Source organism: Ailuropoda melanoleuca, chromosome 1, assembly GCF_002007445.2.
Source record: "Ailuropoda melanoleuca isolate Jingjing chromosome 1, ASM200744v2, whole genome shotgun sequence".
NCBI classification, from domain to species: domain Eukaryota; kingdom Metazoa; phylum Chordata; class Mammalia; order Carnivora; family Ursidae; genus Ailuropoda; species Ailuropoda melanoleuca.
The window spans coordinates 2,929,061-2,945,443 of NC_048218.1; the positions used below are offsets into that span (position 1 = coordinate 2,929,061).

A 16,383-nucleotide genomic window follows, 5' to 3' on the forward strand; every position below is an offset into this window, starting at 1 on the left:
GAAAAACATACAAATAATCATTAGGAAAAAATTGGTTAAGCAGCAATAGTGCTTTCTGCCAAAACCTCTTTAGTCTTACAATTTTTTTTTTAAGATTTTATTTATTTATTTGACAGAGAAAGAGACAACCAGCAAGAGAGGGAACACAAGCAGAGGGAGTGGGAGAGGAAGAAGCAGGCTCATAGTGGAGGAGCCTGATGTGGGGCTTGATCCCAGAACGCTGGGATCACACCCTGAGCCGAAAGCAGACACTTAACCGCTGTACCACCCAGGCGCCCCTACAATTTTTTTTAGACACGTCCCGAGCAGAAGGCAGACTGTCTGCGCCACTCAGGAGCGCAGCAGTAAGCCAGCAGTTAAAGTGCAGGCACGGGCACGCCGAGACAGGGTGCGAGGCCCACAGATGGCGCAAGCGGTGCCAGGCTGGCCGACAGCCGCTGCCCGCTCGGAGCTGCGCTCTGCGGGGCCTCTGCTATAACCTGCACTGCCACACACTGCAGACACGTGGTCGAGTTCTGACCCAGCAAGGCACAGCATGGGGGTCACGCTGCACGTCCGACAGTAAATCACTGGTCCTCACGATCACTTCGGAGATGGACGGCCGTCCGCTTCACCCTCCAGATGAGGCAGCCGAGGCCCTGAGTACACACACTCCCCAGCCTCCAGCTGGGTAACAAGGGGGATGCAGGGAAGGGGCTGGACATGCTGCCCCTAGCCTGACACATCAGGCGACATGCTTGTCAGCGGTGCTGTGAGAGCAAAGGGACACGGGGATGCACAGATGGCTTTTCAGGACCCGCCCTGTGCCAGGTCAGCATGCGCGGTCCGTGAAGAGCCGGGCCCAGGGCTGGGGTGGGAGTGCCTGCTACATTCCTCTTTCTTCCATGATGAAAACCACTTTAAAAAACAGAATTAAATTGGAAGTACATATCAAAATTGACAGAAGTACCAAAGGAAAACACTTCTATCAACAGTAATAAGCAATTTCTCCATGGCTGATTCCTGTCCACAGGTAGAAACCAGTAAAGCACCGGCTCTAAAACCGACGTGTGCCGAAGTCCCTTATTTTGGACTGCCCGGGACCCCAGAGAACACCGGGCGCCGGAGGTACTGCAAGTAACACCGGGCATGTGGGACAGTCGCTGCGGTGACCCCGGTGACCCCGGCGTCACGCCACACCGTCTCCCCACCGGTCTGTTCCCTCGGACAGACAGCAATCGCGGTGATGCCACCGCGTATGGCCTGTGATAGAGATTATAGAAATGCGAATACCGTCCCCGCCGTTTAAAAGCTCGTACAACAAAAGGGGGCAAGAAACCCAGGTGCACTAACCAGAAGAAAACCCCATCGTGTGGTCGTGACTGTTGTCCTCCCATGTTAGGAAGGCTGCAGGAGAAGACTGTGTTTCAAAGAAGCAAGGGCCAAAGGAGACAGAAAATGCCTCACAGGAAGAAAAAAAAAAGGAACATTTTACTTCAACCTAGGAGCAGAGCAGGGTTTATTGTTTTAGAAACTATGAAGACATTAGAGGACACTGCCCATCCGACACTTGTCCGTGCTCCTGCAGTGGGGACATGCACGTGGTGGCGCCGTCCCCAGGGACAGCGATGGGTGAGCCGTGCTGTCTCACTCGCCACCCCCTGCCTGGGTCTGCCGAGCACCCTGGCCCCCGTGTACGACGGGAACTAGCCATGTAACATCCTAGCAAATGGACGACCTGAAACCACATACCAAGTCTTCCCACCAGTAGAATGAACGTGGCTGAACCACTGTATTCATAACACCTTCCCTTCCAGGACAGCTTTCCAGATGCGGCCCCACGGCTCAGAGACAGCACTGCTCTTCCCTGACCCGTGTCGCTGTGTCCTGCACGCAGGGATGGCTCGGCAGAGCAGGAGAGAAGAGAAGCTGGGGGGGTCCCAGTGCTCCAGGAGGGCTGGACTGGGCTCCCTGAGGGCCTTCCCCCAGGAAAGGAGGAGGGGTCCTGTCCCCTCCCCAGAACTGCTCAGCGACATCACGTGCTGGTTCCAAGCCTGGAGTCAGCGGCTACCTTGGACTGCTTTCTCTGGGGGAAGGAGCCTGGCGCCAGTTAGAGAAAAGGGGGTGCTGGTCGGCAGTGAACAAGGGCTAAAGCCCAGAAGATGGGATGACGAAGACTGGCACCAGCTCCGGGCTCACAGTCAGGGTGAGGATGGAGACCGGTGCCAGGAGCACACATAGGCCTCGGGCCCAGGCAGCAGGCTTCCCCAAGGGTGGATGCAAAGAAAGGGCTCAAGGACGCCCCGCTGACAGCCATGGGGCACTGGAATGCAGGTGAGCAAGGCGGGCCGCGAAGGGAGCAGTCAGCAACCACAGACACGAGTGGGTGCCAGGGGCGTGGCGGCAAAGGGGCAGAGCCGGCTGGCAAGGCACAGCCGTCAGGAACAGCCAGTGGCCAGGGCTGCGGAGGGAGGAAAGCACCAGCTGCAAAGCTGGTTCCCGAGGCTGCTGGGTGGCTCCCCACTGGACCTCCTGACCTTCCGTCCCTCTGGATACAGAATGATCTCTGCGTCTGTGCCCGCACGTCCCTACACGCTCCTCCGTCCACCTGGACACGGCTGTATGCAGCCGGCACTGGCCACTTTCCTGTCTCTGTCTCGTCTCACACTCCTCTGCAAGCCAACCTGGTCATTCCTGACCCTGGCCACTAGACTGGGCTGTCCCCTGAAAGCTGCTCTGGGTCACATGCTTCCCCCAAGTTCATCAGCAGGAGGACTGAGGGTCTCTACTGGGTAATAAGCAAGTCTTGCCCAGGAAATGGACGAGCAAGTGTGTGCTTCCTGAGACGGGACATCTTCCCAGGGAAGGTGTGGCCCTGAGCCAGGTGAGCGATCAGGTGTGCAGGCACAATGTGCGGGGGCCGGCACTGTCTGCGGGGCCAAATGCCATCTCACGTTCAGCAAGCTCATGTGCTGACCCCTCTGTCCACAGCTCAATCTGCGACCTTACCACATCTTCCTCACAAATGCGGTATCTCAAACGTCACTGTTTCCCCAGGTTTGGCCCTCTTCTCACTGCCCACTTCTCGAACCTCACCTCACCCGGTCACGCTTCATGGCACGTAGATAATTAGCATGAGCGGGAAGTACTCCCCTGTCAGCAGCGGGGCCCTGGTGAAGGCCCCGAGGCAGAGACCTCCAGACTGTGGTCACCCTCCTCTGTCCCACGTTCCACCCTAACATTGACACACCCAACAAAACATCGACACTCAACACCAGGCCTACCCGTACAGACAGTACATTTTTTCCAGAAAGGAAGGCAGCAAGCAAGCGTCTCGGGCGCAGTTGACTGTGGGATCACTTGCGTTCTTACCCCTATGTGCTGAAAGAGCCAAGATCTCATCACATTGGTAGCGTGCTTCGGCAGAACGCCCCTTTTATTCTTAGAAGAGCCATCATCTTGATGCAAGATGCTTAGGTCTTGGTTTAACTGTAACTGAAGCTTTTAAACAATTGAAAAAACACCGTTAGCAAGCACAGAAAATTATGACATATGCAAATAGCTTACGACTTTGGGTGGAGAAAATACCCAAAGGACTTACGGATAAATGACATACTGACAGCAGAGGTGTGTGGCTTGGGCCCCACGGGCTCACCTGTGCGGGGGGCTCTGTCTGCATTCTCGCTATGGACACCGCTGTCATGCGGTCAGCGGCCCCTCGTCCGGCAGGTGAGAGAGGAGCCCAGGGGGCCTTGGGGCCACTGCCCTGCAGACCTGGGAGTCCCACGGCCCTCTCGCCCACCACTCGTTTTCATCTCACACCCTCAAGTCATAGACATGACAACACCCACTCTCTGAGCCTAGAAATTACAAGCGATGAGCAAGAATGGGCAGGAAGGCAGAAGGCCGCTAATGAGAGGCGGCCACATGGGCTGAACAGAGGGGAAAGATTCAGACGCACACACAGTGCAGACACAGGGCTCACAGAGCGAAGGAGCCGAGGTGACCGCCTCTGCCCAGATGGCTCAGGGGCCACCACAGACACGGCCTCCCTCACCCTGAGGACAGCACGGACACGTTCGGCCCACTCCCTTTCTACAGGAAAGGACGCGCATGGCACTTCGTATGTGAACGTCTTTCACGCAAGTGTAAGAAAGATTTGACGTCTACGAGGCCGGACCTCAGCCCCGCAGCCCAGCACGCCCAAGTGGACGGTGTCATCAGCGCTCACCACACGGGCCAGGAGGAAAACCAGCACGGCTCCCAGCGCCTTGGCGCAGACCCCCGGGGACTTCTGTGCTGTGCTGCATGCGTGAACTCAGAACTCATGTAGGAATTTGACTTTATAAGGGAAAGAACATCACCTCATGTATTCACAGACACAGTTTTAAGGATTTGGAACTTGATTTTGGAAAGGTCACTGTATTATCTGTATTTTGGCTTTATGTCATTTCGGATATATTCTTTGAAAGCCTCCACAACAACATTGAAACAGACAGAATTTATGACTTACAGGAAACATGAAGACACCAGCTGTATTTAAAATTTCTTAAAAGTCAAGATTATTATTAAGGGCATAGTGTTTTTTGAAATGTATTTCTTTGTTAAAGGACTGAAAGCAGGTGGTATAAGCACCCCCTCTCTGCTCGTGCGTGTGCACAGGAAAAGGAAGAGGAAATGAACTTTTAACACTAGCTGCAAAGCAGCAGGGCCGAACTCCTCTGCCTGATTTGTCCCAATTAACAGATGATGTTCTTCATGCAATTTCACATATGCTCACTGTTACTTTTTTTGTGCAGGGTTAAAACAAATGTGGGCTCAAAAATAGGTGAAGTGACAGCTGGCTGTGTGACTCGACCTCACAGATGCTACCAAGGGGCCTGAGTGCCAGCGGGGCTGTGTGAGGAAAACAAGCCAAGGACCTTTGCCTGGAGTGGCCCCAGGCCCCGCTGAGCTCCGGCCAGCCAGGCACCGGACAAGTGGGGGATTTAAAAGCCTGGGGAACTGGCTGGAAGTCTGTTTAAGAAGCAATGAGACCACCCACCCCAGACCCTCCCCACCATCCTCTGCAGATGACAATGCTGGTGGAGTCCGGCTCCTCCTCTACCCACTGCTGGGCCTGGTGAAGCCCCTTGTGCCCCGATGATGGGGCCCCCCGCCCCAGCTCCACTCTGTCCACGCAGCGAGAGGCAGTAAGCGCTGGATCGGCCGTGCCAGCCCGCGCCCCCCCAAGCTCTCTCGCCTCCGCTGTCTGCTGGAGGGAGACACACCATCTCCTGGGCTGGGCCTCCGAGCCGTCAGTGAGGTTGTGGGAAACCCATGCGGGCTAAAGGCCAAGAACCGATGTGAAGAATCTGTAGCCCTAACTGCGAGCTGGTAACAGAAACGACCTTCTGACATAAACCTCGCTGAATGTGGGAAACAAGGCTGTGCGCGCATCTGTGACTTACAGCGTCCGGCAGGCCACCAGGTCCACACAGGCACAGAGACAGCTGTGCGACCGCGGCACGGCACAGAACAGCACGTCCACCGGCTGCTTCTGCCGCCAAGCTGCCTCCTGCGCTCTTGGGGCTGGGGTTCCCCGGGAGGCGAGAGGCCGAGGGCAGAAGGAGCACACCAGCCTCGGGGCAGGGCCTCCACTAGGCACCTGGGAGCGGAGAAGGGGCAGCCCTTGCTCAGCTTTCCCATCAGGCTGTGGGAGGATGCTAAGGAAGGGCCTGGCCACCCGAGGACCCGCCTGAAGGAGCGCTCTGGCCCAGCGGGCGCACAGTGGAAGGGCCTCGCCATGGTCTGCGAGACCTGCCCGCAGGGTCTGCTGTGAACCTCCATGGGGGCAGGAAGAGCGCGTCCACACTGCCTCAAGTCTCCTGATCCAGAGACAATTACACAATCCAATGCCCAATCGGATGACAGTGGTTGCTAGGGGAAGGGGTCATGGATGATTTTTCTCCTGCTTCCTCAGACTCTCTCAACTTTGCAACTTTTTTACAAGGGAGATGAAGAGTAAACAAGAGACAAAACCCTGACACCGAAATTAACTGGAGGTAGCTCCAGGAAAGCCAGCTTGAGACAAACGATCTTCAGGCAGAGGGAACAGATCAAGCCTGCGTGACTCGCCCCCGAACCCTCCCACAGGAATGGCACACGCACCTGGGAGTTCTGGATCCTGATGGTGCCGGGCGACAACGCTTGTGTCACTACCTGGCCTTGGGGAGTGACCACTGTGACAGGCTGGTACACCGCGCCACCTCAAGAAGGAAGGAACCAGAACACCCTTCAGTCTCCACAATTTAAAACCATATTCTCGATAGACTCAACATACTTATGAAAGTAATAAAAGCTCTAGTCTGACGTGGTTTTTAAATCATTTCAAATGATCAATACTTCACTGGTTGACTTGTCACCATAAATTATTAAAACAACTTCCCTGGACAAGCAGTGTTCCAGCATCTACAGTGAGGCCTGGCTCTGTGCAGGGGAGGGGCACTGTGGGGGGCCATGGTACTGTAAGGGGTGTGCAGGCCACTCTGCAGGAGGTATGGCATTGTGCAGGGAGAAGGGGGTGCTTGTGGCAGAGCGGGGCAGTGTTGGGGGGCAGGGCAGTGTGCGAGGAGGGGGAGCAGGGCAGTGTGTGGCGGGCAGGGCAGGGCAGTGTGTGTGGGGGGCAGGGCAGTGTGTGGTGGGCAGGGCAGTGTATGGGGGGAGGGCAGTGTGTGGGGGGAGGGCAGTATGTGGCAGGCAGGGCAGAGCAGTGTGCGGGGAGCACAGCAGCATGCTGGGGGGCGGGCACGGTGGGGAGGGCACAGTGCAGGGCGGGTGGCAAGGTGTCCCACCACACAGGGCACAAGGGCTTACTTGGATTCTGCAATTCCCTCTTTTATCTGCCTCTGTTTCCTACTTTCCCCACATTCAGCAGTATTAAAGGATATGGCGACTGGTGTGAAATAATTTTTATCATAGTATATTTTGATCAAACATGCTTTCATCTTCCTGTGGAGGTTTCCCCTGACAACATCACATGAGGCTTTTCCATGTAAATTTCTCCCCTCCTCACGCGCCCCATTCCATTTTCATGACGATTTTATATTTGCGATGCTTGAGATGCACCAGGGAACCATAGAATCGGTACCCCTTCTGTGATGGTTTTTACTGTATAAGTAATACTAAGAATGAATTTTCATGTTTGTCAAATATTAATGATACAACCTAAGCTTTTCCAGGTGCTGCCAAGAGTATAATTAACAACTACGATATCTGCAAATCACAATTGTTTTTTACTATATATCGTCAACTCCTATAAAAACCTTTCTTCCCCAAATTTTTTGGTAGAGAAACACGATTGGCATAAAATATTTGTTACTGGGAATTAAAACTAAAAACAGGCATTCAATTCTAAGTGCTCTAGATTTCGCCACTCCTATTTCAGGAACTGGCATTAATTAGAAATTATATTAACGCATTTCTCTGTTCTAATATGAAGGACTTTCCCACAAAAGCTCAAGGAAAGCGCATCCTTTTTTCGGCCGGCATACCTGCCACTGTTGCCATGGTTACGTTCCCCTGCTGCAGCGCAGATGCTGGAACCACGATTCCTTGGGGGCTGAGAGTGCCTGAGATGGCACTCTGAATCTGCTGTAAGTCAGAAATACGCAGTGAGGGGTTATAGGAAAACAGAAAACCCATGCTTAAAACTTTAGAACAAGTGGCATAACGGTATCATTAATGAAGGAAAGGTGCTTGAGACAAAGAGATGTACTGAGATGGCAGCCTCCTGTAAGCAGCTCACGAATCTGCAAACCAAGAGACCTGAGACTGACCCAGTATCAGACAGGACCATCGGTACTGAGATACTGGTTTCAGTCCGGCTTCCAAAAGATTATCTTTCCTCTTGTCATCATATTAGTCATCATAAAAGAGGCGGGCCCCCTGGTGTCCATGCTTGTGGAGTGCTAGGTCTGGGCCTGGCCTGCAGCAGGCTCCACAGAAATGACGGCAAACACCCCATCAAGATTCCACCATCTGAAGTTGGGCCCAGACGGGCTCATCTATCCATCCACCATGATGGCTGGATTGGTGGCTGGCCAGGGAAGGAGGCTCTGCAGCTGGCATCCAGGCACCCAGGTATGGGGGCAGCTAAACAGCACCCATGGATATCGTCCATAGATGATTACTCTGCAGGCTGCCACAGCAATTTGAACGTATGTACAAAGCTCTGGGAGGGACATATAAAGTCTGCCACATTAACTCACTTAGAATAAAAATTAACTCATCCAAATCAGTAGCCCAAGCTCCCACCATCAAGACCCTACAAAAGAGGAACAAAAGGAAACCAAAGCAAAGAAGGGGGGGAACAATAAAGATCAAAGCGGAAATCAATGAAACTGAAAACAGAAAAACAGAGATAAATGAAGAAACAGCTGGTTCTTTGCAAAGATCAGTACATTGACAAACCTCTACAAGACTTAGGGAAGACAAAGAGAGATGACAAATTACCAATATCAGGAACGAGACTGAGAGCACTGCGGACCCTACGCATGTCAGCAGGCGGCCCACTCGGCACGTGTGCATCTGACGTCTGAGACAGAAGCTAGTGTGAAACGGGTCATCTGAACAGCCTTCAATATGAAGGACACCGAATTCATAATTTGAAAACTCAAAAAAGAAATCTCCAGGTCCAGCTAGTCTCACTGGAGATTTCTATCAAACACGTAAAGAATTAACACCAATTCTCCATAATCACTTCCAGAAAATAGGAATGGATGGTATACCCTTCATTTCATTTTATAAAGCTGTACTATCCTGGTACCAAACCTAGACAAAGACTGTAACAAAAAAGAAACTACAGACCAATAACCCTCGATACAGACACACAAAACACTTAACAACATATTGGCAAACAGAATTCAGGAACCTATATAAAAAGAATTATGTGCCATGACCAACTGGAGTTTATTCCAGGAATGCAAGGCTTGTTCAGTATTCGAAAAATCAAGTGATGTAATCTACTACCCTGTGAACAGAAGAAAGAAGAAAAATCACACGATCATATCAATTCATGCAGAGAAAGCATCTGACAAAATTCAACATAATAGAAACTCTCAGAAAAGCAGAAATAGAGAGGAACTTCCCCAACTTGATGAAAAGCATCTAGAAAAAAACCTGCCACTAAAATTATAATTAACAGCAAAAGGCAGAATGCTTTCCCCTAAGATTGGGAACAAGGCAGGATGTCCACTCTCACCAATCATGTTCAAGGTAGTACCAGATGTTCTAGCCAATGCAATAAGGTAAGACAAGGAAATAAAAAGCACACAGATCAAGAAGGAAGGAATAGAACTGCTCCTATGTGCAGCAGACATAACTGGATAGGCAGAACACCCTAAGGAATCTGTGAAAAGGACCCCCTAGAACCAAGAAATGAGTTCAGAAAGGCTGCAGGATGCAAGATAAACATACAAAATCAACTGTGCTTCTAAATACTAGCAGGGACACTGAAGTTAAAAATATAACACCACTTATAATTGCTAAAAAATTAATAAAAAGAAACACCTAGGTGTAATTCTAAAAACACATGTGTAGGACTTACATGACAAAACTACAAAACACCAATGAAAGAAATGACAGAACAGTAAGTAAATGGAGAGACATACCAAGACAAATGGAGACACGGTCTGTGGACTGGAAGAGCTAACAGAGTGAAGACATCAATTCTCCCCAGAATGATACACAGGCTTAATGCAATTCCCATCAAAATCTCAGTAACATTTTTTTGTTGATACAGACAAGGTTATTCCAAAACTTATATGGAAAGGAACTGGAATAACTAAAATAACTTTGAAAAAGAAGAATTAAGTGGGAGGAAAGAGTCTACCCAAATTTGAGACTAATTAAATAGCTATAGTAACAAGATTAGCTGGCGTAAATACACTGATCAGTGGAACAGAAGAGAGAACACAGACACAGACCATCATAGACACACTCGGCTGATTGCTGACAACGTCGTAAAAGCAATTCTAGGGAGGAATTTGAACGGGTGGTGCTGGAGCACTGGACGTCCAGAGGCAAAACAAAGAACCTCAACCTAAACCCTCACACTTTATAAAAAAGTTAACTCAAAATGGGTCAGGGATTTACATGTGAAATATAAAAACTTTCAGAAAAAAAATTAGAGAAACTCCTTGGGACCTAGGGCTGGGCAGAGTTCTTAGACTTAACACCAAAAGCACAACTCATGAAAGAAAAGTTGATAAATGGGACTTGATCAAAATTTAAAATGTTTACTATAAAAAAGACCCTGTTAAGAGGATGAAAAGATAAGCTACAGACTTGGGAGAAAATATTTACAAACCACATAGCCCATGAAAGACTAGTATCTAGAATACTCTCAAAGGCCAACAGTTTAAAAAAATCCAATCAGAAAATGGGCAAAAGATGCGAGCCAACATTCTACCAAAGAGGATGTACAGACGGCAAATGAGCTCATGAAAAGATGGTCAACACCGTTAACCGTCAAGGCAGTGCCAACTATGGCCACAGCGGCATGTCACCACATACCGTCAGAATGGCTCCAGTACAAGTGCTTCAACACGGATGAACCTTGAGGACATTATGCTCCTTCAACTAAGCCAAACACAAGACAGACACGGTATTGGACCCCTCACATGAGGTACCTAGACTGATCAAATTCCTAGAAAGTGGAATGATGGGAGCCAGAGATTGGGGAGGGAAGCACGGGGAGTTAGTATCTCATGGGGATAGCGTTTCAGTCTGAGAAGATGGAACGTTCCAGAGATGGATGGTGATGATTGTTGCACGACAGTGTGAATATGCTTCACGCCACCAAACTGTACACTTAAAAATGATTAGGACGGCACATTTTATGATATGTGTATTTTACCACAATTTTAAGAAATAATAAAAACTATATTTTAAAGAAAAAGGAAAGCAAGGAATGGTACTCCATCCTCCAGAAAGCTGGGATCCAGGGTCCGGTACACAGATCGAGGCCTCACCCCACTCACGGCATGAAGCCCAGAGGAACTATCCTTCTAGCTCAAGGATGGCCGTAAGACAGCCCAGGCACTCTGACAGGGCCATTGGTCTCAGGAATCAGTACCCGTCTCCCCTGCAGATGTGACCGTCACCGAGAAGCAGAGCAGGACCCAACACAGATACCTGGGACTGGACGGGGGAATACGGGCTTCCAGGTTCTCCGCTCAGAAGAGTCTCACTGTTCATTTTTGTTTTTAGACAAGCAATGTATCGACTGCAGAAATCTTTGCACAGTTCATTAACCTTTTCCAGCTCAAGGAGATGAATACGCAAAACCTGGATTGCTTTTACCATCTAGAAGCAGAGAAAATGAAGATCTTCAGACAAGAAAATAGCAGCATCATGGGAAATTGTAATCGTCAGCACATAATTACTCAGTTATTAGCCTGAACGCTGCAGAGCCGTGACCATCTGCACTGCCAGTGACGGAAGGGTGATGACATCAGAAACCGCGCAAACGACAAGTCATTGCAGCGCCGCGGACCTCTGGCATTTCAGCTGCATCTGGTGTGTGGGGACACAGACTGTCCCAGCGCTGCCCTCAGTGAGTCACAGCGCCAGGAGACAGCCCAGCCTCAACCCGGCCCCACCGCCAACCCGCTGCACAAAGCAAGGTACTTACCCCCCTTCTGCTCCTTTCTTTTCTCTAAATGGGGAGGAATCCATACCCACCTCATAGGGGGCTCTTCATTTTGATAAAACTCAGCTTACCAACTCTGCCCTTTATGGATTGTGCTTTTGGTGTCAAGCCTAACAACTCTTTCCCTAGCACTGGATTAGCCCTTTTAGGATTTTTCTAAAAGTTTTACAGTGACTTTATTCAGTCACTAAGTTTCAGAGTAACCTGCCCCACAGCAGTAGACAATGGTCTGTACTAATAAGGACCACTTGCCTGTGAACCCACAACCCCAAAGCTCGGCTCCTTCCCGTGACCGTGGTGGCAGTAATTCACACGTACTTGCGGAACGAACCAGCAGGCACAAAGGGAGTGGCCACACACCACGCTCTGCCAGGCCCTATGCTCGCACACCAGTCAGGACAGCCTGGGTCCCCTCTGGCTGTACCCACGGCCACACATTGGTGGCTGTGTGACAGAGATTCAAGAGGCGGAGAGAGCTTCTGATTCTCACCCCAAAAGGGTGGGCACTGTTGGTCCTGGTTCAAAGATGAGGAGGCTGACTCCAGGTCAGACGGTGCCCTAGTAAAATCCGTTAGGCACTAAGGGTTGAATGTATAATGAGAAACTAAAAACCAACAAAGATCTGGGACGTTTACTCAGGAAAAAAGTTTTCTAAAGACATTTTTCTGCTGATAAGGGCCCTAAGGTTTTGGGTGGGAGGTTAGCATGCTCTAAAGGAAGCCCAGGGAAGGAGTGTGCCCCCTGACACGGACTAACAGCGCTCCACCCGCACGGAGGGGTGCAGCAGTGCCATTAACTCTGACAAAGTCTGCATTTCTTTTAGCAAGCACAGAGAACGCTGGACCTTGGGGCGCCGGACCTGGGAGAAGGGTACCCCCACCAGGCGGAAAGGCCATGGGAAGCAGTGAGGAGTATGGGAGCCCTCTGATAAGCCTGCCCTGCTCTGTGTGCATGGGCCACCTCAAGTCTGCATACGGCCTTGTCACCCATCCCAACTTATCTGCCGGCCTCCAGACAGAGCATAAGGGCGTAGGTCCGTGATCAGGGAAAAGCCCAGAACTGGAGTGGGGCACAAGGCATGCTGCCTGTGAAGCACGGCACATACGCACACCGATCCCAAGGAACTTCCCAAATACTTAGGAGAGAACTGAGTCCCCAATCCCCTTGTGATGCAGGCGCAGAGGAGCTCCTCTGATCCCTACAGTAAAGGTCACTACAGAAAGCTGGAAGACATGGGGACATTCAGGTCACACACACAGGAAGTTATTTCATAAACTATAGGACTCTCCCCTTTAGCAGAACCACATTCTGAAGTTCTAATTAGAAATTTAAATTTTATTGAACAGATATTAAATTTGGAAAAAATAAAAAATAAGAATAAAACATTTATTTTACTTACCAAATTGTCAGTTTCTGGATCTTCACAAAAGAAGGGTTTTCCTTCCTTCTCTTGCTTCCTTACAAAATTTTCAATATCTACATCAAAACTGGCCGAAGTTGTGCCTTCTGAGCCCTGTGTAGATTGTTCACATTTTTCAAACAACAAAGCTAATAATGGAAATAGTGGATGCCTGGGGGAAAAATTTTTAAAATGTATGTCCTACATTTGCACAAGAATATTTTTGTACATATGTATGCATTTGTTTATATAACAGCTTTGAGATACAGTTCACACACTACAGCTGACCAACTTAAACTGTACAATGCAATGGTGTCTACTCTGTTCACAGTTCAAGCTTACAGCATTTTCATTGTCCCCCAAGGAAACCCTGCAGCCATCAGCAGTCACTGCCCATCCTCCCCCAAACCCCAGCCCCAGGCTACTACCACTCACTTCCTGCCAGAGTTCCAGACATCTAAATGGAATTATACGATACGTGCCCTTTGGCATCTAGCTCCTTTCACTTAGCATGGTGTTTTCCAGGCTCGTCAATGTTGTAACATGTATCACTACTTCGTCCCTTTTTGTGGCTGAATAATATTCCGTGGCATGGACAGACCAGTTTTAGAGTTTTAAAATTTACGTTTAGATCTATACTCCATTTTGAGTAAACTTTTTTTTTAAAGATTTTATTTATTTATTTGAGAGAGAGAGCACAAGCGGGAGGGAGAAGCAGGCTCCCTGCTGAGCAGGGAGCTTAATGTGGGACTCGATCCCAGGACCCTGGGATCATGACCTGAGCTGATGGCAGACACTTAACCAACTGAGCCACTCAGGCGCCCCTTGAGTGAACCTCGGTATAAAATGTGAGATTAGGTCAAGGATCTTCTTTCAGCATACGAACGTCTAATTCTTCCAACACCATCAGTTGGACGGTCTACCTCTACTCCACTGAATTGTTTGCACCTTTGTCAAAGATCAAACAAATCATGTTTTGTACATCTCCTTCCAGACCCTCCATCAGTGATTCTGATCCTACCCCTTGACCGCCGTCACCACACCCTCATTACTGCAACACCACAGTATGTCTCAAAATCCAACTCTATTCTTTCTCAACACTGTTTCAGCTGGTCTAGTTATTTTGCCTACCATACAAAATTTAGAATTAACATGTCTGTATGTACAAAAATATCCTGCTAAGGCTTTATTGGAATTATGCTAAATCTACAGGTCAATTTTAGGAGAAAGGACATCTTTACTAAGCCGAGTCTTCCAATCCATGAACATGGTATGTGTCACCATTTATTTAGGTTTTCTTTGATTGCTCAGCATTTTATAGTTTCTCAGCATAAAGTTTCTGCGTTTTGTTAGATTTATACCTAAATTTTTTGGAGCTCTTGCAAGTGGTATTGTCTTTTTTAATTTTCAGCTTCCAATTGTATATTACTCATATAGAAATGGGACTGGTTTCTGTGTGTTGCCCTTGTAATCTGTAACCTTATTAAACCCACTTACCCAGTTCCGGAAGTTTTCTGGCAGAGTCTTTGGGGTTTTGTATATAGACAATCATGCCATTTGTGTGCAAAGCTAGATTTATTTCTTCCTTTCTAATCTGGTTCGCCTTTCTTTTTCTTGCCTTACTGCACTGGCTAGGATTTCCATTACAGTGCTGAACAAGAGAAGTCAGAGTGGACATCTCTGCCTTATGCCCAGTCTTAGAGGAAAACAGCCTTTGGCCACGAAATACAATGAGAACCATAGATTTTTTTATGTTGCCCTTCATCAGGTGAGGAGTTTCCCTCCATTACCACTTTGCTGACAGCTTTTAACCATAATTAGCTGTGGATTTTTGTCAAATGCTTTTCTGTGTCACTTGGTATGATCATGTTGTGGGTCTCACTGGTTGATCTCTTGACTAACGAATCAGTTTGAGTTCTCGGGATAAACTCCACTTGGTCAGTGTATGTTATTCTTTTTATACGTTGCTGGATTTAATATTTTATGGATGATTTTTATGTTTAAGTTCATGGGGCACACTGGTGTGTACTTTTCTTTTTTATACTTTGTCTGGCTTTAGTATCAGAGTGATGTGTTGAGAAGCATTCCCACTTTCTTTATTGGATTCTCCAGTCAAACGACCTGGGCCTGAAGATTTCTTTTTGCAAGCTTGATTAAAATGTACATTTATATTCCAAAACTTTTTTTTTACGGTATTAGGAATAACATCTTAATTTGACAAACTTCTCACCCCCATGGTCATCACATCAAACCTTACTACACTGCCTAGCTAATAGCCTTAGCATTCCATTTAACAAGGTTCTCTATTCCTGCTATTCCTGTTAAAACCCACATGCATCACAAGTCATCGCTACCTATAAATGGCCTGCTTGTCTGCATCCATTGGCGTCTGGGACCCCACGGGTGGGGGGCTCACTCCTTCCACATCAGGTTCAGAGCAGTTGGGATCTTGCTCCGTTTTTAACTCTGTTACTACTTGCATCTGTGAAAGGAGGAGGAGAATTCGGGTTACTAAACACAAAATAAACTGCTACTAAGTACTCTATCTCAAACAGAAACAGAAATGCAACAGGAATGGTAAATTGCTAGACAATTGGATGACTGGCAGTACTTCATAAAAAATACTACCAACAAAACTCCTTTGAATTTAACACATTTTGAAAATGGCTAAAACAAAGGTCAAATTTCCAAATCATCTTGAAAACTATGAGGACCGGTATCTGTGAAATGCTCATGATTTTCAAAAACATACTACTGGGGAGGGGGGTGGGGGAATGCGATAGACTGGTGATGGGTAGTAAGGAGGGCACGTATTGCATGGTGCACTGGGTGTTATACGCAACTAATGAAGCATCGAACTTTACCTCGGAATCCGGGGATGTACTGTATGGTGACTAACATAATATAATAAAAAAAAAAATCATTAAAAAAAAAAAAACATACTACTGCACAGGGCGGAAGGGAAGCGGCCCATCATCGTACCACTGTGTCTTCCCGCTCTCGACCCTCTCACTAGTAACGCTACAGTAAGAGAAGTACACATGGATAGCTCAAACTCTAATCTTGTCAAAAAGACAACTCAGACCCTATATTCTAAATTCTCCCCAATCTACTCTTTTTTTTTTTTTTTTTTTTTTTAAAGATTTTATTTATTTATTTGACAGAGATAGAGACAGCCAGCGAGAGAGGGAACACAAGCAGGGGAAGTGGGAGAGGAAGAAGCAGGCTCACAGTGGAGGAGCCTGATGTGGGGCTCGATCCCATAACGCCGGGATCACGCCCTGAGCCGAAGGCAGACGCTTAACCGCTGTGC

The 16,383-nt window shown here is 48.5% G+C and overlaps 1 protein-coding gene across 9 annotated transcripts in view; it reads right to left on the bottom strand.

The window, feature by feature from the left end:
* PKNOX1 (PBX/knotted 1 homeobox 1) overlaps positions 1-16,383 on the bottom strand; it is a 56,639-nt gene that overhangs the window by 9,046 nt on the left and 31,210 nt on the right. For 6 of the 9 annotated variants that reach the window (XM_034655065.1, XM_034655046.1, XM_034655074.1 and 3 more), the window contains 6 exons: positions 15,425-15,552; positions 13,071-13,242; positions 11,155-11,325; positions 7,512-7,611; positions 6,130-6,227; positions 3,352-3,480 (listed from right to left, as the gene is read on the bottom strand). In XM_034655065.1, the coding sequence (XP_034510956.1) occupies positions 3,352-3,480; positions 6,130-6,227; positions 7,512-7,611; positions 11,155-11,325; positions 13,071-13,242; positions 15,425-15,552 (798 nt within the window). The remainder of the gene's footprint in view (positions 1-3,351; positions 3,481-6,129; positions 6,228-7,511; positions 7,612-11,154; positions 11,326-13,070; positions 13,243-15,424; positions 15,553-16,383) is intronic. The other 3 variants (XM_019803004.2, XM_034655084.1, XM_034655078.1) reach the window with 3 other exon arrangements.